Source organism: Phacochoerus africanus, chromosome 10 (genome assembly GCF_016906955.1).
Source record: "Phacochoerus africanus isolate WHEZ1 chromosome 10, ROS_Pafr_v1, whole genome shotgun sequence".
NCBI lineage: Eukaryota > Metazoa > Chordata > Mammalia > Artiodactyla > Suidae > Phacochoerus > Phacochoerus africanus.
In genome coordinates this window covers 55316799-55343532 of record NC_062553.1, presented here as the reverse complement: position 1 = coordinate 55343532, position 26734 = coordinate 55316799, and the positions used below count along the sequence as shown (strand labels likewise).

The 26734-nt window shown below is 47.1% G+C and overlaps 1 protein-coding gene across 3 annotated transcripts in view; it reads right to left on the bottom strand.

The window, feature by feature from the left end:
• CRACD (capping protein inhibiting regulator of actin dynamics) overlaps positions 1-21121 on the bottom strand; it is a 56059-nt gene extending 34938 nt beyond the window's left edge. The window contains exons 1-2 of one of the 3 annotated variants that reach the window (XM_047798082.1): positions 20952-21121; positions 7494-7629 (exon numbers count right to left, since the gene is read on the bottom strand). In XM_047798082.1, coding sequence (XP_047654038.1) covers positions 7494-7535 — 42 coding nt within the window. In that variant the 5' untranslated portion in view covers positions 7536-7629; positions 20952-21121. Of the gene's footprint in view, positions 1-5472; positions 5495-7493; positions 7630-20951 lie in introns of those variants that run through there. The other 2 variants (XM_047798079.1, XM_047798081.1) reach the window with 2 other exon arrangements.
• Positions 21122-26734: the final 5613 nt, after the last annotated feature.

Sequence of the window (26734 nt, the reverse complement as noted above, 5' to 3'; positions counted from 1 at the left end):
CAAAATGCAGAAACCACTAAAGGAGATGAAACCCTTTGTGGCTGCACAAACAAGGGAACACTTGTGGACACACACCCCGGGAATATTTGGATTTCTTCTCCTTTCCTCACCAGCCCCTAGTATGACATCATGTTGGGGTCATAGTGGGTACCACTGTCAAGGGGACGAAGGTGCCAGAGCCTGCCAGTCTTCCCACAATCGATGCCAAGTTCAAGGAAAAGATAGGACATCCTCCTAGCCCTGCTGCAGCAGCCACTGACCAACTGGTCAGAAGTGGGGGAGGAGCAGAGAAGGCGGCAGAGGGAGGGCCACTGTGGACCAGCACTGATGGGAGGGACCCGAAGGGATGGGGACAGAGGAGAACAGGGGAGAGAGTGAGCAGATAAATAGTATTTAGAATCCGAGAAAAGCTAGATTTAAAAAGAAAATTTAGTCCCCGAAGAAAACTACATAAGCAGGATAGCTTAAGAAGGGGCAAAAAAATTAATGGGCTAATCTATGAGATATAAACTATTTAACGGGTAGAGAAAGTGGACGGATGACATTCAGGAAGAGGAGGTCAGCTGTGGTTATCTGCGAGACTGCCGATGCTGTTCTCTACATCAGGGCTTCTCAAGCTCGGCACTGCTGACACTTTAGGCCAGGGCACTCTGTTGTGGGGAGCTGTCCTGTGCACTGCAGGGCATTCAGCGTCACCCTGGCCTCTGCACCACAGCAGGACAACCAGGAATGCCCCCAGGCAAGTCCAGTGGTCGCTGGGGCTAAACTGCCTCTGGCTGAGAGCTACTGTTGTAGATCCAGGTACATGGGTTTCAGGGACTTTCCATGCTTCAAAGGAAAAAAAGAGAATACATGATCTGATATTTATCTTTAATGTAGCTAATATTTAATCCCACAAGGCTGCAAAAAGCCTTAGCAATCACATTATCCAGCCCCCTCACTTTACGACAAAAGTCGGAGGTCTGGTGGGGAGAGGTGACTGGCCAAGCTTAGGGAAAGGATGGGTGAGCCCACAGGGTTGGGAACCAGGTCTCTCAAAACCACATGCAGTGATATTTTCATCGTGATCCACTGGGTCTCATAAAGTTGACATTGCACTCCCTTCTCCTTCTAGGGGCAGAAAGAGAGGAGGCAGCATTTGGACGACTTTCCTGAGGGTCCCCAGCAGACAACTCCCTCAAGGGGAACGACCCTTCTTCCTCTGAACTCCAGGGTAGCAAATCCACCCACCTCACCCAGCTGCCCCTGGCCTTGCACGGTGGACGTGAGACTGCACAGACATGAGAGATAAGCCCGAGGCCCCGCCCCGCCCCCACCCCCAGCATGCCACATCAGGAGCACAGAGGGACAAGGACTTGAGTTTGATCTACCTGCGCCCGGCTCCCATGACACCATAGGAGGGAGCGCACATCCAAGCCCGAGTTCAGCAGCGAGGTACAGCCTGCGCAGCCGAAAAGGGTTTCGGGGAGGAGAAGGCTGAGAAAGGGTGTCTTCTAATAAACAGGTTCAGCAGCAGGAAGCGGCAGTTAGTGACCAGTCAGCAGGCACGGTTAGAACAGCCAATGGTGTCAGATGAGGACATGGTGTAAGGGAGCGAAGCCCTGGCTCACTTGCTGCCCTGTGGGAGCAGGTGGGGCCCTGGGCAGAAGTGGCAGGAAGAGCCCCGGCATCCTAGTGACAGCCTGACTGCAGGTCCTTCTGGGACTCCCAGCCCAGCCTTTGGTCGACCAGTTGTCCCTTTTCAGGAGTGTTGGCCATGAACTGGACACTGCTGGATCCTTAGCCTGAGACCCTTGGTGTTGGCATCTGCCATCCTCCAGTGCTCCTGAATGACTGAGAGGAGGGCATTTCCTCCACAAACAATGCAAAGAATAACTCTAATGAGCTTCCAAGGAGAACCTGGCTTAATACTCTGAGGCCATTTAGTTAGCATTTTGGCCAACACAAAAAAGAATGAAATGATGTTTTTCTACATCAGGGCACTTTTTAGAATAGTGATGTTGGTCCACCTGATGCTTAGGATACAGAAAAGAAAAAAAAAAAAGAATATGGCAAAATGTAATCACAGTCTAGATTGAAATCAACTCCAAAGATGGGATGGCTGTCATGGCTACCAACAGAAAGTGAAAGAGAAAATGGGAAAAAAATTAGATGCAATAAGAACCAGTGAGGATGGAAATGCTATAAAGTTGGGTTGTGATGATAGTTGTACAACATAAATGTAATAAAATTCATTGAGTAATAAGAAAAAGAACAAGTGAAATAAGGTTCACGGGACAACGCTGGGGAATAGAGAGAGCGATGTTAAGAAATGATGTAGCGGGATAAAGAAAAAGAGGCAAACTGAGAGGAGGGGGCTGGGCAGAGAGGAGGTATGAGGAGAAGAAGCCCCCACCCCCACCCCATGGCAGGTGCAGCAACTGAAGGGGGCGGGAAGGAAGAGGGAAGAGGGAGAGAATGAGGATGTGCATGCACATCAAAGCGCTGAGGCACGTCATGGATTGTTCATCCCGGCCAAAGAAACAGAAGGCTGCTGCTTTTGAGAATGATGAGCATCTCCATAGAGTAGCCGATTTAAAATCCCTCTAGAGAAAACAATTTCTGGCTGCCACTCGGGAGCTGGGGCGGGGGAGCAGGGTGGAGGAGGGAGGACCCAGGTCATGAAAGAAGTGACCGCCACCTTTGAGGGAGGGGGCTACCAACCAAGGACGGCCTTTCTGAACACACCCCCAAGGGCCAGGGACGAGACAGTGGAACAGGCCGGGCAGGGCTGAAGGTCCAGGGCCGTGGTGACTGACCTTCAGGTGGTGACTGACCTTCAGGTGCTGGAGGCCAAGGCTCTGTGACCTGCACATTCCCCTGCCCTGTGGCTCCTACTCCAAACGCTTCCTGCAGCTGATGCCAGGAGACTGGGCTGGCAGGCACTCTGAGTGATGTACTGACAGCTGAAGGGTGACTGCTAAAACCTACTTGGCAAGCTCAGGTGTGGTGTGAACTGAACACGGGGATAAATGTGGCTTTTCGGTGACTTTTGTCATGAGAAGAACTGTGATAGAAGCCACCACTGAAAACCAGACTGCTAAGATGAGTCTTGTCTTTAAGTTTTCAGAGAAAGAAACTATTACTACTCTACCTACCTATCATTTATCTATTTTTTAAACATATCCATTGATTCTTTTTTTTTTTTTTTTTGCTTTTTAGGGCCCCACCTGCAGCATATGGAGGTTCCTAGGCTGGGGGTTGAATTGGAGCTGCAGCCAGCAGCCTACACCACAGCCACAGCAACCTCAGATCTGAGCTGCATCTACGACCTATACCACAGCTCATGGCAACACCAGATCCTTAACCCACTGAGTGAGGCCAGGGATCGAACCTGCGTCCTCATGGATGCAAGTCAGGTTTGTTTCCACTGAGCCACGACAGGAACTCCCAGATCATGGATTCTTTACAAGCACTGAGATGTAACCAGAGTGGAGAGTGGAACCACTGTGCCTAAACTGGGTCCACGCTTCTTGTGGCTCTGAATGGAGTCACTGTTAGACTGGAATGTGAGTTAAAAGGGGCAATATTTTATTCATTCAAATGGGGCCATTGGGTGGCACGGTGGAATGCCAAGAACGATGTAATAGGACTGCACATCTGTATTTATGAGGCTTTCCCCTACAGTGTGGAAATTCCGAGCAAGTGGAATTCTGCCGCTCTCACACTGCCGCTTTAGAGTTCCCCATATTTTTCACGGCCACCCTTCAGGCCAAGTCTGTGAGAACGAAGCAGAGGGAAAGGAAGGTGCCGTCTTCTTGAGCGAACTCCAGACATGCCCTCGATTAAAACAAATATAACAGAATAAGGAAAAGCAAAAACATATAGATTTAAAGATGTTCGCTCTGTGCAGAAGAGCAGGTATTTATCCTTTGTGTCCTTGACAGCTGCCTGAGATGCCCAAACCCTCAAAGGTAAAAACACTTTGGCATTTTAAAGGGAAATCCAGGCATTCCGTCGTGGCTCAGTGGAAACAAATCTGACTAGTATTCATGAGGACGTAGGATCCATCCAGGTTCGATCCCTGGCCTTGCTCAGTGGGTTAAGGATCCAGCGTTGCCGTGAGCTATGGCATAGGTTGCAGATGCGGGTCGGATCTGGTGTTGCTGTGGCTGTGGTGTAGGCTGGCGGCTACAGCTCCAATTCAAACCCTAGCCTGGGAACCTCCATATGCCGTGGGTGCGGCCCTAAAAAAAGGAATCCAGCTTGGCGGACAAGAGAAGCTACTGAAGACAGAGCTTTTCTTTCTGAACTAAATAGCCTGTAGACTAACAGACTCGTAAGCGTTTTCTGATAAAGCTGTGGTATGAGTCTAAACAACACCTGCAGGCTTAGACCCTGATGTCCTCGAGTCTTACCATCAGTAGGTACATACATACTTCACAGCCTGGTTTGATCTGAAATAAGCAGGCCCTGCCCCGCCCCGTGCTCTGTGCAGCTGGAGGAAACATCAAGGTCACGGTGGTCCCGGCACAATGAAGCGCAAAGCTTCCAAAGCCACTCCATGCCGCTGCAGGTGAACAGTGACTGGGTACAGATGGCAGACTTTAAGAACTGGAGGGTCTTTCCAATCACCCCTCACATGCCTCCTCTTATTTTTCAAATGGGGAAAAGGAGGCCCAGTGAGGTTAAAAGACTTGCCTGAGACCACAGAGCCGGGGTGGTGGAGGTCTGCCACCGGCTTCTTGCTTACCCCAGGCCACAGAGCAATGGACTATGATGTTTGGGGCCTCAAAAAGGCTGTTTCTGTCCCTGTAACTGTCCTGCATATTCAGATTTGTTCTCATTATGCACATGTTCTATTTTTAGGATCAGGAAAAAAGACAGGTGTTCTTTTAAAGGTTCAGTTGCTCGCCACGGGAATTTTGTCAGGTGCTAGATGCACTTTGTTCAGAAGAGAGTGGGCTTATTATTACGCTGTGTTTAGTCTTTCTGTCCTCAGTGTGTGCGCCACAGGACGGTTCCGGCTCGGGTGACCTCGTGGACACTAGAGGGCAACCTTTCCAAATGGTGACAGGCACCTGTCTGGTTTCTAAGGGCTGGGAAGTTCCTGATGCCTGGGAAAAGCGGGTTTTCAGGTTTAATTTTCTTTTTTACAAACAGCATTCCAGTAGAAATCTCATTTCAAAAGACTGTTTTAATAACCGTGGCTAACCAGCTCTCTAGGACATTTACTGTCAAAGAAGTGTTACCTGTTACTTCTCTTGTTCCCTTTTGTAAATAAACAGACACACACACACACAAAGACAATTTCAGACACAGAAAACATACATGCCTTTGACATAACTAAACACTCTCGTTCCATGCTGGAATCTACGAGGGGGCGGTCTTTTATGCTGCTTACTAAGCATCAATGCCAGCATAACGTTTTTATGGAAAAATGCAAAGCATTCATGCAAGTTAATAAAGTTAACTAGTATTTCTGCAACTTACCAGGAACATACTGCTTAGTCGACTGAAAAATAAAGCACAGTCTTTTGGGGGTGATACAGTTATAGCTTATGTCACTCCAGAAATCACATTTGCTATGATAATGGTCCCCATTTCCCTCCTTGAAGAGCATAACCTCTTATTTTACTGTTTGAAAACATAACTTTAGAGCCATAAGGAAGCTTGTAAATCCATGTAGCAGAAGCAAGATCCAGCAGACCTTGTATGAATAGATATTGTCCCAAGGAGAGCATGCAAATCAGACAGTTATCCTGCTGGACTCACAGTCCTCCTGCCTGAACAGAACTGTTGCCTCAGGAAAGTTGGCCTTTTACATTTGATTATTTATGACATCAGATTCTTTAAACTTATGCCTTACGTCATTAACACAAACAATAGGCATTCACATATTTCTAGTGAGTTTCCATATTTTCAATAGTTCAGAATTACCTATTTTTTACAACTCCAAATCCTCTTCTTGGAGTGGCAGGGGCATGGGTGTGACCTTACAAAGCAGATACCCTTAAAGACATAAAAGACTATTATCTAACTTTTTCTTTTGGCCACACCTATGCACTGTGGAAGTTCCCTAGCCAGGTATCAAACCCAAGCCACAGCTGTAACCAGAACCTCAGCAGTGATGACGCCTGATCCTTAACCTACTGAGCCACGAAGGGACTCCTATTATTAATTTTTAAAGAACTCCTTGAAATGAAAGACCTTGTAAAATACGGTTGGTTTGTAGACTGAAAACATTCAGTCATTCCCCTCAGAAAGGGGATATTATGAGGGTTCATTACTTCTCACAAATAATAGTCAAGGAATCAAAAGGGAGGGGGCAGGGTTCTTTAGGCCATTCCCCCCCCTTCCCTCTTCTCCACCTTGGGAGAAGTGGCCGCTTATTTTTTACTTCTGAGCCTGTAAGACGTGTAGCAATATGAGCACCAAGCACCAGGACTGGGACCCAGTTAGGAAACACTGCCATGGGAAGGAAGTGCCTGGTTGGTTCTGAGGGTGATGATGGCCTTGGGCAGAGGTGCAGGAGGTACAAAGATCTCCGCAAGTCTGGGTGTGGTTGCTGGGCCTTGGCTCCTCCCCAGCTGGTCCCAGGCTCTGTTCAGCTGAGAGTGTGTGCAAGATGTAGCCAAACACAGATCACACAATACACAGCTAAGATTCAGTAGAAACAAGATTATGGCAAGAAGAGAAAATTCTGAGTGCAAGGCTTCATCGTGCCAGTAGCTACTCAAGCCAGCTGTTCCTGTTAATTTTTGCTCATTCATTCATTTATTTACTGACTCATTCACTGTTGGAGACATAGAAACATGAAAATCAGTGACCCAGTGGCCCCGTTCATAATCTGGACCATTCCCCAGCTCAGAGAAATGCCTGCTCAGGCATGTCTGTCGGGAGAGCTCCACCGAGCACTCAGGCTGACCTGCACAGACAGACCCCAGGGTCTCTGCTCCCTTGCTTCTCCTGGAGGCCCTGTTATTTCCATCTAATTTGGTGAAGAATGATTTTATCATATTTCCCTTATTAAGGAGTTGTTCCTGAGTCGGTTTTACATAGGAAACCAGCCCAGCTCCCAGGTGAACAGGGAGGTCTTCAACCACAGCTCATCCTTATCCTGGATCCTTAACCCACTGAGCGAGGCAAGGGATCGAACCCGAGTCCTCATGGACACTAGTCGGGTTCTTAACCCGCTGAGCCAGGTTAGGGGCTCTTCCCTCCCACCCAAGTTCTGCAGCTTCTCCTGGGAGCTTGTCCCCATCAAGTCCAGTTAAAAACAAGGTGACAACTTGAGAACAAAGGAGAGGTGTTGTTATGAGGGTGGGGCCCCATGGTGACAGTGTGCCTCACGCAGGTGGGCAGAGGCTTCCAGGGAACTGAGCCAGGCTGGAGGAAGGGGCCCTGGGCTGCCCCGTCATCACTCCAGGCCAGGTTAGAGGCTTCTCCACTCCCCGCCTCCCCGGAGCCGGGCCCCTTCTGTAGCTCTGACAGTCCAACCTTGAGCTTCTTACCTGAAGAGTTTTGACTTTGCCCAGGACGCTGTCCTGTGACATTGCTTGAACTGTCTGCTCACTTTCTGCTCCCCCATCAGGGATAAAAACACTGTCATGTGAAAACGCCCGGGTTCCCAGAGAACTGCTGAAGGACCTGGAATGCAAATCATGGGCTTCATTTTATTAGGATGATGGGACTCCTTCTGGCCATTCAGTTTCCTGTCTCATTCAGAAGGCACTTTAAGCCCGGTGTCCTCGGCCAGGTAGCTGGGGGTATGGGGCGTCCCCCAGGAATCGGGGAGCCTGTCTCCCATAAGACCGTTTTAGGGAGAATACAGAGACCGCGGCTTGTTTGCAGGGACCCAAGACAGATGGCACTGCAGCCAGTTTAACCACAGGGGCCTTTCTCCTAATGAGCTGTCACTATCACTCTTTCCCCAGTAAGTCTGCTCAACAGGAGGGGTTGGGGTTTTTTTTTGTTTTGTTTTTTGTTTGTTTGGGCCATGCCCATGGCTTGTGGAAGTCCCTGGGCCAGGGATCAAACCTGAGCCACAGCAGTGACAATGCTGGATCCTCAACCTGCTAGGCTACCAGGGAACTCCTCAACCAGTACTTTTTAAGTAACTAAGAGGCAAGAGTCTTTCCTTCAGGCTTGCCATCCAACTGGAAGAAAGATACATTCATCTGAACAAGGACGATGAGGGCTGGACGTGCCGACGGACCGTGGGGAGAGAGCCTCTCTGTGGAGACTCGGGGACTTCAGAGAGGCGGAGATGTGCGCTAAGGAGATAACGAGGGCTTCCTGCGCTCAGCAGCTCGGAGGTGGAAAGTGCCCTCAAGAGCTGGGCCTCAAGGCCCCCTGCACTTGCACCTGCCGGTGTGGTTGGGTAACTGCAGGAAGAGGAGGGGGACGCTGCTGTGACTAGATCTGGGAAATGAGGTCCCTCGGGAGGGAAGGGACAGGGCAGCAGTGCACTCTCTCAAGCAGCACAGCTACAGGATGCCAGGCACACAGGAGGCTCTCCTGTGGGCGGGAGAGCCCCGCCCCTGTGTCTCCTCCCCAGAAAGGGGTCCTGCCAAGGAGGGGTGATCAGTGACCAGCGGCAGGAAAGAAGAGCCAGCACTGGGGAAGGGGCTCCAGTTGGCACCCTTGCACTGAAATGCAGGGGCCCACTAGGTCTGCACTGACTTGGGAAGACAAAGACCCAGATATCACCTTCAAACTCACTGAGGCACAAGCAGCACAGCAACAAAACAGGAGGTTTAGAAACAAAAGTCTTGATGTGAGCCTCCTGGCTGTGCCAACTTTGTCAATGACCACAGGAACAGGCACTGGCCCTGACTGATAAAAACACTGCACTGAGTTTCACTTTCATTAACTCATCACCACCATTTTGTTGCAGATAAAACTCAGGGAGTAAACAACCTATTTCAAGTCACCCAAAGAGAACATGGGCAAAACATTCTCTGACATTAACCATGCAAATGTTTTCCTAGGTCAGTCTCCCAAGGCAACAGAAAGAAAAACAAAAATAAATCAATAGGACCTAATCAAACTGACAAGCTTTTGCACAGCAAAGGAAACTATAAAAAAAAAAAAAAAGACAACCACAGAATGGGAAAAAATAGTTTCAAACGATGCTACTGACAAGGGCATAATCTCTAAAATATAAAAACAACTTATACAACTCAACAGCAAAAAAACCAACAACCCAATTGAAAAATGGGCAGAAGACTTTAATAGACATTTCTCCAAAGAAGACATACAGATGGCCAACAGGCACATGAAAAAATGCTCAACATCACTAATTATTAGAGAAATGCAAATCGAAACTACTATGAGGTACCACCTCACGCCAGTCAGAATGGCCATCATTAAGTTCACAAATAACAAATGCTGGAGAGGGTGTGGAGAAAAAGGAACCCTCCTGCACTGCTGGTGGGAATGTAAATTGGTACAACCACTATGGAAAACAGTATGGAGGTACCTCAGAAAACTAAACATAGAACTGCCATGTGACCCAGCAGTCCCACTCATGGGCATCCATCTGGACAAAACTTTCATTCAAAAAGATACATGCACTGCTACGTTCATTGTAGCACTATTCACAATAGCCAAGACATGGAAACAACCTAAATGTCCACTGACAGATGAATGGATTAAGAAGATGTGGTACATATATACAATGGAATACTACTCAGCCATAAAAAAGAATAAAATAATGCCATTTGCAGCAACATGGATGCAACTAGAGACTCTCATACTAAGTGAATTAAGTCAGAAAGAGAAAGACAAACACCATATGACATCATTTATATCTGGAATCTAATATAGGGCAGAAATGAACCTACCTACAGAAAAGAGACAAACTCATGGACGTGGAGAACAGACTTATGGTTGCTGAGGGGGAAGGGGAGGGAGTAGGATAAACTGGGAGTTTGGGGTTAGTAGATGTAAATTCTTGCATTTGAAGCGGATAAGCAATGAGATCCTGCTGTATAGAACAGGGAACTATATCTAGTCACTTATGATGGAACATGATGGAGGATAATGTGAGAAAAAGAATGTGTATGTGTGCCTGGGTCACTTTGCTGTACAGCAGAAATTGTTAGAACGTTGCAAATAAACTATAATAATAATAATAAAACTTAAAAAAAAAAGTCACGCAAACAGAAGCATAAGTGAGAGAAAAAGAATCCGGATCTGTTGGATACAGTCCCAGGGCAGCAGCTGAGGTGTTCTGAGGTGGGGCCAGCTCTCAAGTACTGCTGGTGCATCAGTTGGAGAGCTGGGGACCTGAGGCCACATGGGTTGGGACGGGGGAGGGTGGGGGACACTCAACAGCTGGAGTAATGGGTGAGACTTCAGCTAAACAGCCCAAGATACTGCTGAGCAGCGAGCTACCTTGTGAAATGGAAGGCAGTTTTAGGACACAAATATGAGCATGAAAGGCAATGAACTTGCAGGTTCACCTAAAAAGGCTATGAAATAAAATTTTCATGGAAAGTTATGGAGTTAGACCTTTCAATAACCCATCTAAACTTTTTTCTTGGATCCATGGCTGTAGTTCAGATGAAAGAAGAGGTAACCCAGTGTTTTAACAAATGGCTTATATTCATATACAGGCTCTCAAGTGTTCCTACACACACACAGATGCACAGGTTCACTTTAGATGCTTAATATACGTCAACTACTGTCTCAGAGCTGCACATACACAATACACCCGCACTCGGCCAAGTTCCCTTCCAGCTTCTAAATCCATCTTTTGACTACATCATGAGGTTTATTTCCCTGCTCTCATTCTTTTTTCCAGGAAAGCTAAGAACTGACACTTTCCTGCTCTTCTGTGTTGTCCTGAGTGTCCCTGCTGCCAACCAGGGCTTAATGTCCCCATAGTCCCCCATTCCAGATGGTCAGGCTGCAAAAGAGAGAAAGTGACCAGTGGGAATAGGAGTAGTAATGATTATAACAACAGTGTAGTCCCAGTGGGAATAGCAACATTGGCTGCATTTACACAGTACTTGCTCTGTGCCTGCGTGTGTGCCCACTTCTTTAATCTATTACCTCAGTGACACCATGTGACATTTAAACTATACAGGGTAGGCTCTCTTATTGAGCCTGTTTATACGGGAGGAAACACAGGCTTGAAGTCAGTGTGTGACTTGCCTTAAATCAAGTGACTATACATGTGTGAGCCTGTTTCTGGCCTGTGTCCACGGATCTATTTGTCTTTACAGCAATAATCCCACACTGTCGTAGTTACTGTAACTTTTTAATGAGTCCATATCTACAGTTTATATATTCTCCAGCTTTATTTTCCCAGATGACTCTTCTTGTCTCTGCATTTCTACATAATAAACCCTCTTTCTCACACACATACACACACTCTCCATAACACTCCTAGGATTACTTTTGTGATGGCACTGGATCTAGAGATAAATTTGGGGATAATTTACGTCTTTATAATAGTCAATGTTTTAACCCATGAATATTGAATGTCCCCTATTTAGATCCTCTACTTTCTCTCAGTGCTTTGTACTTTTATTTGCAGAGGTCTTTTGCATATTTTGATAGATTTCTGTTTTTTTGGTTTTTTTTTTTTCTTTTTCTTTTTACAACTGCACCTGTGGCACATGGAAGTTCCCGGGCCGGGGTCAAATCAGAGCTGCAGCTGCAAGTCTACACTACGGCCACTCGCGATCCAAGACATGTCTGCAACCCACAGTTTGTGGCAGTGCCAGATTCTTAACCCACTGAGCGAGGCCAGGGATCGAACCTGCGTCCTCACAGAGACATTGGGTCCTTAACCCACTGAGCCACAACAGGAACTCCTACTTCTACATATTTGTGTTTCTGAATCTACTGTAAATGGTAGAGGTTAATATTTTAATTTTTCTAATTGTTTATTGGTTGAATATTAAAATATCACTTTAATATATTGATTTTAGGCTTAGCTAACTTAATCATAGTAATATGACTGTTGATTCTTTTGGATTTATTTTGTATACAATGAGGTCATCTGTGACAAAGGACAGTATTTATTTATTTGTCTTTTGGCCTTTTCTAGGGCCACTCCCATAGCAATGGAGGTTCCCAGGCTAGGGGCCTAATCAGAGCCACAGCAACATGGAATCCGAGCCATGTCTGAGACCTACACCACAGCTCACGGCAACGCCAGATCCTTAACTCACTTAGCGAGGCCAGGGATTGAACCCACAACCTCTTGGTTCCTAGTCGGATTCATTAACCACTGAGCCATGACGGGAACGCCGTGTGTGTGTGTGTGTGTGTGTGTGTGTGTGTGTGTATTTTTTTTTTTTAAATGACAGGTTTTTTGTTTCTTTGTTTTTGTCTTTTTAGAGCTGCATCCACAGCACGTGGAAGTTTCCAGGCCAGGGATCAAATCTGTGCCAGAGCTGTAACCAGAGCCACAGCAGTGACAACACCAGATCCTTAGCCTGATGAACCACAAAGGAACTCCCTGTCATTCATTTTACTCAATATGATTCAATCTGGATTTTTTTCACTGACCTAGCTTTCAGCTCATTAATCCTCTCTTTAGCAGTGTCTAGTCTGCAGTTAAAACCACCTACTGAGTTCTGATTATCTAGCATTTTCCAGATCTAGAATCTCCATTTGATTCTTTTTAAGAGATTCCAGTTCTCCACTGAAATTCTCCACCTTGTCAATTATTTTGTTGACTAGATTAATCCCAATGATTTGAAAGGCTCTGTCTGAAGTGGCAGAGTCTGACTCTCCTTTCCATTATCTAGTTTTCCTCATGGTCTGTTTCTCAACTGCCTGGTAACATTTTATTGAATTCTACACACAATGCAGGAAACATTGCATGTGTGGGCCTCCTGCCTTCTCCAGAGAATGTGCTGCTCCTCTAGTGGGGAGCACAGGGCAGATCACCTCAGTCCAATCAGGGACTGGAGCATGGTGCCAGCTTAGCAATCATAAGGCTTAGACCACCTCTGCTCTGTCCCCGTTCCTAGAGCACAAGCCTCCCGGAGTCTCGCCAAGACTATGCCCCTCATCCCTGGTAGGTCTCTAGCTCCAGCTTTCGTCTTTCTAGCACCACAATTCTGCTAATAATTCTGCCACGTTCTTCAGCCTCTACCCCTGTGCAGCTTTATCAACAGATGCCTCAAAGGAAAACTGCTCCCCAGAATTAGGTTCATTCTTCAAGGTTTCTCTCCTCCTGGGGAATTCAGTCCCTCAGCCCTCAAGCACTCATTTTGGTGTTTGCAGCCTCATGTGATGGCCTGCAGCTCTGCAGCCTTCTCTTGGCTGCCACCCCAGGCCTTCTGGTCTCCAACCTGCACTCAGGAGGCAACTAATGCCCACAGGAGAGAAGCAACACGCAGGAAGTTGGGCTCCACGCAACGGCTCCCTTTTCCACATATCTCGCTGCTCAAGCCTGATGCCTCGGCAGCAATCTGCACACCTTCTAGGCAGATGTCTTTGTTTTAATAATTATTAATAATTTATATGCATTATTAACTTAATAATTTATGTGCATTTCCAGTTGTCCTCAGTGGGAACAATGATTTGCTCCCAGCCAAAAGTGGGGGTACCTAAACCATGTTTTGATATTTATTAATTTTCTACATGTGTCAGATCCTACGTTTTGATATAGCCATTGCTCTTAGGAGGATTACTTTTCGAAGGGATGAAAAATATTCACACCTTTTTCTACTTATAACTGGTTTTTATCCGATTTTAATGTTCTGAGAAGAAACAGTGGAAGAGAATGGTCATTGGTTTACCAGTCACACAATGAACACTCTTCTAAACAGTCCAGTTTACATAATGTGAGTTAACATCACATCCTTGGGCAATTTGTTTAATTTTAAATCTCTGGCAATCTCGGTTATCAATTTTGGCTTCAACCAACTCTATGATATATAGAATTATTTCCTCTTCTCTGAAGAGGAAGCTGAGACACGGTGGGTACGAAGGTTGCCCAGAGGTCTAGAATTTTAGGATTCTGAGGCAGGGCTGGAATGGACACTGAATGGCCCACGTGCGGAGATCTCAGTTTGACACGCTGTTCGTATGAACAAAGAGCCTGGTGGGATCCCTGTCCTGAGCAAGCTGGGAACTAGGAATTACAGGGCTGGGGGTGGAGGGACGCTTACCACTAACTGCACCTTAGCAGAGCTCATCTGGATTTCTTTATTCCTGACATTCAAAGATCTTTCACAACTGATTGCAAATCAGGCCAGTCCTCCCCCTCCATGTATTAAGAGTGAGCCTCAGAGCTGCAGCTTACCCTCTGACCACCTGCTCATATGGAAGCCATGCAACCTGCTGGGTGGGAATCTTCTCTTGTGATGCTGAGAACACCGAGAAGCCTCTCTTTTTCTCTCTCTCTGCCTTTTTTTCTTTACGGCCACACCCTTGGCATACGGAGGTTCCCAGACTAGGGATTGAATCAGAGCTACAGCTGCCAGCCTACACCACAGCCAGAGCAATGCCAGGTTCGAGCCACATCTGTGACCTTCACCACAGTTCATGGCAACACTGTGAGCAAGGCTAGGGATCAAACCCCTGTCCTCATGGATTCTAGTCGGGTTTGTAACTGCTGAGCCACGACAGAAACTCCCAACAATCACTTTTCCTTACTGTCTATCTCACTCCTGTCTCACTCACCTCCTCCCACATGTGTTCCCAGCAGCCCTAAGGACCCTGCAAACGCAACAGGAACAAAACCAAACGCATTAGCTGTTTCCCACAAACCCCTCTCCTTCCGATTTCTCTGCTACTCTCATCCCTCAGGATCTGTGTTGTAAGACTGTGTAAGTGAGTCGGATCCAGGTTAGGGGAAGGCAGAGTGCAAAGACTTTAGCATCACTGCCCTTTCTCAGGCAGGGACCCTACCAAAGCTACTCCAAAGCAGCTACTGAGCCCCTGCACACGATGCTGCTGCCGCCACCCTCGTGCAGGACAAGCATGGTGTAATTTGGGACCAGAGATACTGGGTAATTACCATGGCAATGATGAGGGATTTACTTCAGGAATAAGGAAATATAATTAGAGTCCAATTGCAGCTTGTATCCATGACAACAGAGGCAATTGTCATTGATCAGCAGTTTTCTTTCTAAACAGATCCGTGAGACTCATTCAGATGAAATGCTAAAGACCAATTAACGATCCTCATCAAACAAACTGGAGTTGCTGGAGGAGAGTAAAGTCAGATTCTGTTTTCTGGGGCATCCTGGACTCTGGTACTCTATGAAAATAGGTGATGCTTGATACAATCTAGAGTACCCATTACCTACTAGTTACAAAAGAAAAGGATATGTCATAAAAAAATTCAAGGAAGAGGGAAAAAGTTTGGAAGCTTCAAACTCAAGACTCTCAGAACTGAAAGTCCAAGGATCACCTACTCCAGCCCCTGGGCTCAGGCCAGCATCCAGGTCACCAGGGAGCCAAGCTGGCCCACCTCTGGCCTGCCTCTACCACTCTGCAGGGGCTCAGCTGCCCCATGTAGAGAGAGGTCTCTGCATAACCTCCGCAGCAAGCATCAGAATCGAGTTAGTCTTGGTCTATATTCTGCAAATTTTAAAAAAACTAGTTATCAACATGAATAATATTACCCTGAATTTGTAAAGCGCTTTTTTTTTTTTTGTCTTTTCTAGGGCCGCTTCCACGGCATATGGAGATTCCCAGGCTAGGGGTCGAATCGAAGCTGTAGCTGCTGGCCTACACCAGAGCCACGGCAACTCAGGATCTGAGCCGCATCTGCAACCTACACCACAGCTCATGGCAACACCGGATCCTTAACCCACTGAGCAAGGCCAGGGATCGAACCCGCAACTTCATGGTTCCCAGTCGGGTTTGTTAACCACTGAGCCACGACAGGAACTCCTGTAAAGCGCTTTTTTTATAGCAGTGTAATGTCACAGGCATTTTTTTGTCCTTGTCATGACTCTGGAAGACAGCATATCCATTTAGCAGATAAGGAGGCTGGTTAAGGTCACACAGCTCATGAGTGATCACAGGAGGACCGCGGCTCCGCTCTGCTCTCCCTCGACCTGTGTCTCCAATAACCTCGTTTACCGAGCAGTCCGCCTTCCGCCCCAGACTCACTCAGCCCAGCCCGCTATCTTCAAGCTCCTCTTCCCCATGCCCTGTTCAATGTCAGCATAGTCTAGTCCCTACCAAGAAGGGAGAAGTCACCAAGTAAAATAAATTCTCTGATTTCTTCTTTTCTTTCTTTCTTTCTTTCTTTTTTTTTTGTCTTTTTGTCTTTTCTAGGGCCACACCCGTGGCATATGGAGGTTCCCAGGCTAGGGGTCCAATCGGAGCTACAGCTGCTGGCCTACACCACAGCCACAGCAATTCGGCATCCGAGTCGCATCTGTGACCCACACCACAGCCCATGGTAATGCTGGATCTTCAACCCACTGAGTGAGGTCAGGGATCAAACCCGAAAACTCATGGTTCCTAGTCAGATTCGTTAACCACTGAGCCACGACGGGAACTCCCTCTGATTTCTTCTTCTGAAGAGCAGCAAGGCCAAGGGACCGAAGGCACACACAGTCCCCAGAGAGCCTGAGTGTCACTGTCATTTCATCAGTGACATGCTGTCTCACTACACCTACTTGTATAATTCCCCTTTTCCGGGGGCTCAGAGGTACAGCGATACTCTGGGTGATGGGAAACCAAGGATGAATCCGACCATCACTGGCAGAAGCAGTGGGAGAGTCGGGGGGGAGGGCAGGTCCAAGCATTCAGCCCCTCAGCAAGTATTAGTGGGTGCCCGCTGTGCACCAGGCACGGGCCCCAAAAGGCGAGCCTTGCAGGCCCCAAAAGCGGGGGGCGGTTTCCCGGCTCAGGGTCAGAGAAGGCTTCTCCCTTGAGGAAGGCACATCTATGCAGCAAACTAAAGGCTGGAGAGGAGCTGACAGGGTGAGGAAGCAGAGATGAGTGAGGGGTGGGGGGATGGGGGCTCCTCCTAGACCAAAGGATGACCCGTGCGCAGAACTGGGTAACTTGGAGTCTGGTCGCATCTCTAACACTAACAGCACTTGTAATGTGAAGGACTGAAAGTCCCTTAAACCTTTTTGGTGTGTGCGTGCGTGTGCATGTGCGTGTGCGTGTGTGTGTGTGTGTGTGTGTGTGTGTGCTCGCATGCACCTGTGAGCACCCAGGGTGAACGTGAGGTGGAGGAGAGAGCCTACTGAATTACAAGGCATCATGTAAGTGGAGAGCAGAATTTCTATTGGGTTTTTTTTGGTGTGTGTGGGGGGGGGCCCATTCGGTCAACCAGAAACAGATATTTCAATCCGCAGTCTCCGACAGGACCTGTGACTTTCCCCACCACCCTCCCCTGTCAAGTCTCCCGTGTACCCAGTGCAGGCAGAAAGCCCTCAAGCAAATGGGAAGCGCTGCTTGCCCTTCGGAGCCAGTCTGCTACCCTCTGCAATCCGTCCTACTTCCACATCACCCCTTTCTGTTCCCCCCAATTTCTCCCTCCTATTTTAGGGTTTCATTTCAGGAGGAAAATAAGCCCCTTCTCTCTCTTGTCAACATGAACTTAGCACCTCAGCCAGGAATGAATGATCTCATCAATGCCACATTCATTCTTTTTTAAAAAAACATCTTTATTGAGATGTAATTCCCAAACCATAAAATTCATCCTTTTCAAGGGCTCATTTAAATGATTCTTAGCACATCCACAAAATGAGACAACTATCGCTACCAGCTAGATTGGAAGACTGTGATAACCCCAAAGCAAGCCGGACCCATTAGCAGTCACCTTGCAACGGACCACGCTCCCGGCAACCACTCATCTTACCGCTGTGGGTGTCTGTCTGTTTGGAACATGTCATACAAATGCAATCACAGAGTAGGTGGTGTATGTTATTTGGCTTCTTTCACGTAACGTAATGTTTTTAAAGTTTAGCCATGTTATACCGGGTATTGGTATTTCATTCTTTTTTACTCTCAAGTGATATTCTATGTATCTGGCTATGCACCACATTTCCCAGAGTAATCAGCCTCCGTGGAGCCCTTTTGGGTCTCAGCATGCTTGCTGCTGGCGCTTCCTACAAAGCTGAAGCTATGCAGGATGCAGTAAACGGCAGGACAGGTGGTGTGCTGCTGAGTAGCAGAGCCTCAGGCAGGAGGCTGAGGGCAAGAAGCCCCTGAGTCTGTGACCCAGGACCAGCAGGACAACTCAGACCGTGGGACTAGCGCCTTCGTAAGGCTGCAGCAGCACAGAAAGGCAAATGGATCGTTCCAAACGCAGCCACCACGGCTTGAACAGTGACTCAGCCACTTGCCAGCAAGTCATTCTCTAGCCCTAGTCTCCTCATCTTTGACATAGGAATCATAACGTCAATCTCAGAGTCGAGGTAAATATCACGAGGCCACCTACATGCAAAACACACTGTATTAAGATTAACAAGTGGCTGCTTTAAAATATACCAATGGATATTCTCCGTGGAAAAAAAAAGATCTGTGGTTAAAGGAATCTTGGAAATGCTGCAAACCGCATCCTTCTTCTTGGCAACTCTCAGGGCACACTGGCATAGTAAAGGCACTGAGAAGTCCAGTGCAAAGGATCCCATTTAAGTTGTTTTGGTCCAGAATGTCCCAGACCTATTTGTCAAAATGACCCTCTCCCCTTTGAAAATTTAACATCTTTTTAACACACTTTGGCAAACACAATGTTAGCTGCCTTTAGTTAATAAAGGAGGTTACATTAAATTGTTACAAACTGATCATGTTTTACTGTTCTGCCTCCCCCACAGGCATAATTTAAAAATAACAGCCTACGGAGGAAATGAATCTGACTAGGAACCATGAGGTTGAGGGTTTGATTCCTGGCCTCGCTCAGTGGGTTAAGGATCCGGCATTGACGTGAGCTGTGGTGTAGGTCACAGACTCGGCTCAGATCTGGCATTGCTGTGGCTGTGGTATAGGCCTGCAGCAACAGCTCCGATTAGACCCCTAGCCTGGGAACCTCCATGTGCCACGGGTCCGGCCCTAAAAAGCAAAATAGCCTAGGAAAAATAAAGGCTTCTATCCTCGAGCAAGAACAAAATGCTTTACAACCTAAAGGAAATGAGAAATTTCAGGCAGAAGGAGCAGATCAATAATGAGCTACTTTTGGTCATGAAGACACTCCTAGACTTATAGACTCTTGCAAGGTGAAAGCATGCATATGAAAGTGGCATATGGAGGTTCCCAGGCCAGGGGTCTAATTGGAGCTGTAGCCGCCCGCCTACGCCAGAGCCACAGCAACGCGGGATCCGAGGCGCGTCTGTGAGCTATACCACAGCTCACGGCAACGCCGGATCGTTAACCCACTGAGCAAGGGCAGGGACCGAACCCGCAACCTCATGGTTCCTAGTCGGATTCGTTAACCACTGCGCCACGACGGGAACTCCTAAAGAGCCATATTTAAGTTCAGCATCCAATGCTTATCCTTCTAGCTTTCTTTTTACACAAACAAGTGTTAAATAATTAAAATAGAGCATGTCTTATAAACATAGGTTTGTCAAGCATCAATAGTAAGACCAGGGAATGATGTTACCTCTATTTATGGCAATGTAGCTGCTGGATACGATGTAGATTTCCCCATGGCTTTATAAAACTTAAAACCTTAAGGAAAATGCCAAGAGGGAAATGAAATACAACTTCAATGGGAAGAGAATGGGGATCTAAGCTCATCTGAGAGTCCAAAATTATTCAATAAGAAATGGGAGACTTGACAAAACTATAACCTGCTACAAAGAGGGCAGGTGGTGTCTTCTTAGGACAATCCTTTCAAGGCAAAACTTTTCAGACTTGACCTAAGTTTGCATCACACGGTTACCTGGTCACATTGTAGTGGCTATGCCTCATTCTGCTGCTAAGGTGTTGCTCAGGCAAAAAGGTTCACATAACTATTTTGCAAGGGAAGAAACTGAAGGAAAATCAAACCTGATTCATGCTGGTCAAACCTCTGCACCAGTACTGACACTTCAAGAATTGGGTAAGTTTTGTGCTAGCTATATTCTCCTTTTAGTGAAAGCATTTCCTTCCATTAAATTCAATAGTTTTCCTAATAAAGACCTTGAGGAGTAAAATGGTATCCCTCAAGACTAACAAACACTGTCACGGGCCTTGTCAAGCTTAATGCGCCTGGCCTGCCTGACGATCCTGCAGTCTGGGCTCAGCTGCAGTTGACAACAGTCATAGACAGACCACAGGGGCGTTTGGCTTGGTTCCTGAAATAACAGATGACATCATCTATGCCTTCAGCACACACTAGGGCAACTCCACACACTGCCAGGCAGTCATAGGAAACGCTTTCTGAGCGCCAATAAAACCTGGTCCCTGACTTCATGGAACTGGCAGCTGATGACAGAGACAGACAAGCCCATCACTAACCCCATACAAATGCTAAGTTCTCTGGGAGATGGCTCTAGATGCTGAGGAACTGCAGTCGAGGGCTAACAGATCAGGCCAGGTAGTGGGAAAGGGCTTCACAGAGGAGCTAACTTCTGAGCTTAACCATCTCTGACTCTGCGATTCCCAGTCAGGGTAGAAAGTGCCTCCTGACTCTGCTGGTCTGAGCCTCCAGACACAGTCACAGCAGGACTTAGTGCCTGTGCTCTAAGAAGAAGAGAAGGACCAGGAGTAGTGCGGGGGCGGGGGGGGGGGGGGAGGCAAGCAGATGGAGGGGGGGGGGAGAGGGAAGGGAGGAGGGAGGGGAGGGGAGGGGGAGGAGAGGGAGAGGTGTACACGGAGAAAACAAGGAGCAGAGACTGAAGCTCCTCCGGAGGCAAGTTCTGGCAGCTCCAAGGGTGGCCTGGGGTACGACAGGGACCACCCCCGAGCTCCCACGGGGAATGCACCTGGCACCCCAGCTGCCACCTGCCGGGAGGTGACGGACACCGCCATGCCACCTTCGAGACCCCACTCCCCGCCCCGAACTTCAGCCAAGATATGAAAACATCAAGTGCGAGTTTTACCTTAGGCTGTCCTCCAGGGTCTCCTCATCTGAAGAGAAGGTTCCATCGCTGACACTCGGAGGACAGCGGCTCCTGCACCCAGCAGACGCCTCCGGGGACCCGGATGGGCCTTTCTTTTTCCTTTTGCCGAACAACTTCTTAAACGGTTGGAACCTTCCTCCCTTCTTCTTGGCTGTGGATCACAAGGTAAACACGCCGTGGCTGGCAGGCTGCAGCCCCGAGCCTAGGAGCGAATTACGACCCAGCTCCTGGGCTGCAAGCTGTGAGTCGGGGCAAAGGGCGGCCGGCGCTGGTGAGGCTGGTTCACACCCGGTTCCTGGGCCAGGCTCGACCCGCACCTACCTGCACCTCCACGGCTTCTCGGCTGCTTGGTGGCTGCCCGACACCCCGCACGCGCCACACGAAGGGGTACTGTTTCTTTAACAAGGCAGGGGCCCAGAGGCTCCTCTCCGCAGGAGGGGCTGAGTCAGGTCAGGCAGGTGTTTAGAAGATGTGTATCCACAGACTCTATGTTACACGTACATAACATCTCCCCTGAGAACCTCTGTTAACTGCTAACTCCTGGCATGACGTTTGCCCCAGTTCCCTCCATCCCCATACATTTCCAATTCATTCCTCCTGTCTCCTCCGCACGTCTACCAGGAGGGCCCAGAGGAGCTGCTATGAACACCGGCCATGTTATCACTTGATCCGGTCAGGGCCTAGGCTCACTGCCAGCCTTTCCTACAGATATTTTAGGTCATAACTTTCAGTTCTGCTTTCAGATACAAATACCTCCAATTCCTCCACTGCTACCCCAGAAAAGAATCACCCTCTACCACAGGAAGCATCTTCTCAGATCTTTCCTTTTCTTTAAGATGCTTAGGGAGTCATTTATCCCGTGGTCAATCTTCTTTTTTAAATTAGTTAACCCTTACTATGCCTGGCTGCTCTAGGAACTTTACCAAGAGGAACTCAGTTATCCTTAGTTCACAACTAAATAGCCCTGAGAGGTACATATTCGCAACTTCCTGGTTTCACAGACCAGAGACCTGAGGCCCAACGAAGAGGAGTTACCTCTGTGTCATGGGAAACTCAGCCCTGAAGCTGCAGTCAGGAGCTCTGGGGGCAAAGGGGAGACCAGCGCTCATGGTGGGTATGGAACAGGGACGAGCCCCCACCTGGGTATCGAGCCCCCAGCATCCAGAGAGAGATCTGGGTATAAAAACGAGGAAAATGGTGTTGGAGGCAGGTAGCTCATTTCCTCTGTCACCTGCAGGTCTGCCTTTACAGAGCTCACAGAAAATCAGATGGGAAAAAGAAGTGGTTTCGACTACTTCACCCTAAGCTGTGGCGTGAAAGAGTGAGGAAGCAGAAGGAACAATCACCAGTTACAGAGACAGTCTGGAATCCTTAATACAGGTGCAAACACGCCTCCAAACTTCAGTGATCGCTGAAATGACATATTCTACCCCAAGGAAAAGGCAAGGAGACACAACCTGGCAGAGGCCCCACAGCAAGGCGCTGGGCTAGGCATGCAGTCCTCAAAGAGTTCAATCATCTTCACTGTGTGTTATTTAAAAGACAAGGAAGTGGCCAATATAATGGAGATCACATCATTTAATAAACAGCAAAAACGAAACAAATGGGAGGGTCTGATTGCAGCATGTTTGCATGTTTTCAGTGGTTACTTATTCAAGAGTAGCCGCTGGAGGTTTCCATGAAACCTACTTCTGGTTCCCACTAGTAAAATCACCAATGGATTGTTTTAAAATTTTTCTAAATTATCATCAGCAATTTTTGAAGACCATCAAAGAACATTAGGCAAGTGTTAGAATGGACCTTATATAAAATGAGTCCATTTTAAAATTTTAAGTTAAAAAAATTCTATAAGGTACTACGTTATTATATAATTGGCCTCTGGCACTGACTGATGAAATAAATGCATAGTTTCTCTATATCTGCCTGAGGCTCAAAATATGTAAGTGACATCTGGAGTTCCTGTCATGGTGCAGTGGAAATGAATGCAACTAGGAACAATGAGGTTGTGGGTTCGATCCTTGGCCTTGCTCAGTGGGTTAAGCGTTGCCGTGAGCTATAGTGCAGGTCGCAGATGCAGCTTGGATCTGGTGTTGCTGCTGCTGTGGCTGTGGTGTAGGCCAGCGGCTATAGCTCCAATTAGACCCCTAGCCTGGGAACCTCCATATGTCGCAGTTGTGGCCCTAAAAGGACAAAAGACCAAAAAAAAAAAATGTAGGTGACATCTCATTTATAGGTTTAGCAGCATCATAATAAATGGTCAAATATGCTACATTTCATTTATTTCTGAGGCAAAATTCTCTTTATCTTTTAGATCATTTGCCTCTTTCCCAGTGCAGAAATATCTAACCCCAAATTCACTTACCACAAATATTCTAAGAGACCATAAAACAAAACTCTCAATATCAGTTACAACGACATCATCACCTTTAGCCTGGGCCCACAAATCCGAGCTTTTAAGCTGAGTAGAGGAATTTATATTGGATTTATTAACAAGGAAAAACATCATTCCTTGCTCTACAGTCAAGGTGGACTTGGTGGGGTTTGGTCGAGCTGGACCCAAGGGGGTTCCCTATAACTGAAGTCAAACTCAATTACAATTTTTTTTTTGGTCTTTTTTTTGTTGCTGTTGTTGCTATTTCTTGGGCCGCTCCCGTGGCACATGGAGGTTCCCAGGCTAGGGTCTGAATCGGAGCTGTAGCCACCGGACTACGCCAGAGCCACAGCAACGAGGGATCCGAGCCGCGTCTGCAACCTACACCACAGCTCACGGCAATGCCGGATCGTTAACCCACTGAGCAAGGGCAGGGACCGAACCCGCAACCTCATGGTTCCTAGTCGGATTCGTTAACCACTGCGCCACGACGGGAACTCCTCAATTACAATTTTTTGAAGAAGCTACATGTGTGTTTAAACAATGGCTGGTGTGGTCTCCACGGTGAGGGCTGATGAGGGCCTCGGGGACAATACAGGGTCCTGAATGGTGGCTGCCACCGAGGACAGCGTCTGCTGCATTGGTCGTACGATGTGGGGTGGGGGCTGAGTCACAAGGGGGTCTGGAGCGGCCTTGGGCGAGGAGGCCTCGGCTGCCTGAGGTCCACCTGGGAACCGGCCACCCAGCCTCCCGGCTGCACAGTCCAGAGGCAACCCCTGACAGGCGTCCACACACCTCATCCTAGATGAGGTCAAAGTCTGATGGCAGAGAGCACCCTCCTCATAAACTCCCCCAAAGGCTGCTTTATCACTGCCTTACTGATCACTGCAAAGGTAAAACCAGGACTCTCCATTCAACAACATGAAAAATAATTCTAAGTCCTGAGGACACCAGTCTTTCTTCAGAGGAGGTGTCAGAACACCAACACTTTCCTTAGGAGTCAGCTTCTACGTCTTAGGGTTGGGAGACATCGCATTATAAAACAAAATATCCCCCACCTCATCACCAAGATTTAGTTACACATTCCTGTCAGAAATATCTTTAAATTTTAAATAAAATTTAAGAGACTATTTTTATGATTTTTTAATTGACTGTAGCAATTAATTAATTTTCCAGGATTAACTTTAGAAAAACCTTGGGAGTTCCTGTCATGGCTCAGTGGTTAACAAATCTGACTAGTATCCATGAGGACACAGGTTCGATCCTGGCCTTGATCAGTGGGTTAAGGATCCGGCATTGCGTGGCTGTGGTGTAGGTCACAGATGTGGCTTGGATCCCGAGTTGCTGTGGCTGTGATGTAGGCCAGCAGCTACAGCTCCGTTTTGACCCCTAGCCTGGGAACCTCCATATGCTGCAGGTTCGGCCCTAAAAAGCAAAAAAAAAAAAAACCAAAACGAAATAAAACAAAAAAAAAAACCTCAGTAATTGCAATTAGGCCCACGCAACATTCAGCAGCAAACTGTGATTAAGCAACATTAATAGGGAATAACATTTTATTAACAAGTACTAGGAGCTCCCTGGTAGCTTAGAAGGTTAAGGATCTCACATTGTCACTGCTGTAGTGCCACAGGAACTTCCACGTGCCATAGCCAAAAAAACAAAAGCAAAAAAAAAAAAACAAAAACAAGTACCTAAATTTTATGAAGCATTTGCAATTCTATAGCAAAACAGTCATTATGAAAACCTGAGCTCACTAAACTATTTTATGATCAGTTTATCATTTGGGGGCTGCATTCACAGTCAGTCTTCACAGACTCAACTGGATTAAGAGCATGGTCATCACTAGCAGCTATTTTCTTGACAAATAACACCAGTCGTTATTATGAATATTTCTCTGCAGATGGGGTTGTCAGTGTCACCCAGAAAGAGTGACACTGTGCTTTAGCCAAGTATTCCCCAACATTAGAGTATTCAGGATGGCATTTTAGAATTTTACAACAGCAATCTGCTTTTGTTGGGTGATGGCCGAAGTGGAGAGAGAAGGGGAGGGAGAAAAAAGAAATGTTATTTCTACTAAATTTTTTTAACTGATTGCAGGGGTTAAGTGTGTGGGCCCCAACTCTTGATCGTATATCTCCACAGCTATGAAACATCTGCTTACCAGCCTCTGTGGAAATTGACTGTCTTAAATAGTAAGACTGAATTTATAGGAGAAAAAGCAGCGGGTGCCACATTTTCTTAATACTTGAGTACTTTTCTGCCGCAGTTTTGCACATGAAAGAACTTATATCTGCATATACACTGCTCCAGGGTGGGGAGGTCACAGAAATTTTCATTAAGTACTGAATTGAACTAATTTATTTTCATCATCAAATAATTACTTTAGGGATTTTTTTTTTCACTTAAAAAAGTGCTCTCTATCCATTATTCCACAGCTATAATTACCCAGCATTTGAGGTCTGCGTCATCATAATCACTGGTTTATACAGAAGACTCAAAAATGAAAAGTCACTGGGAAAGTCAAGCAAATCTATTCATTTTCCATTTGTCATAACGATGCGATCCTTACATTTTCATTTCTAAGCCTAAAATAATACCAACATAAAATTTCTCTGCATTGGATTTTGTGGGGTGCATCCAAATGAGAAACAGAATTTCCTCTCTTAGTTCATCTAGAGCATCAGAAATGTCTTAGTCTGGACATGGCTCAGTGGAAAAAAATCCGACTAGGAACCATGAGGTTGCAGGTTCCATCCCTGGCTTCACTCAGTGGGTTAAGGATCTGGCATTGCCATGAGCTGTGGTGCAGGTCGAAGACACAGCTTGGATCTGGTGCTGCTGTGATTCTGGCATAGGCCAGTGGCTACAGCTCTGATTAGACCCCTAGCCTGGGAACCTCCATATGCCACGAGTGTGGCCCTAATAAGAAAAAAAAAAAAGAAAGAAAAAGAAAAAGAAATGTCTTGGTCTGGAGTTTTTCAGAATGTGTTCGTGGGTCAGTCCCAGGTTCTTTTTTTTTTTTTTTTTTTGTCTTTTGTCTTTGTTGTTGTTGTTGTTGTTGTTGCTATTTCTTGGGCCGCTCCCGCGGCATATGGAGGTTCCCAGGCTAGGGGTTGAATCGGAGCGGTAGCCACCGGACTACGCCAGAGCCACAGCAACGCGGGATCCGAGCCTCGTCTGCAACCTACACCACAGCTCACGGCAATGCTGGATCGTTAACCCACTGAGCAAGGCCAGGGATTGAACCCTCAACTTCATGGTTCCTAGTCGGATTCGTTAACCACTGCGCCATGACGGGAACTCCCCAGGTTCTTATTTAAAGACCCAAGACGTCTGGGAATCCACATAAAACAAAGTTAAATATGTTTCTTTTCTAGGGAACCTTTCAGAA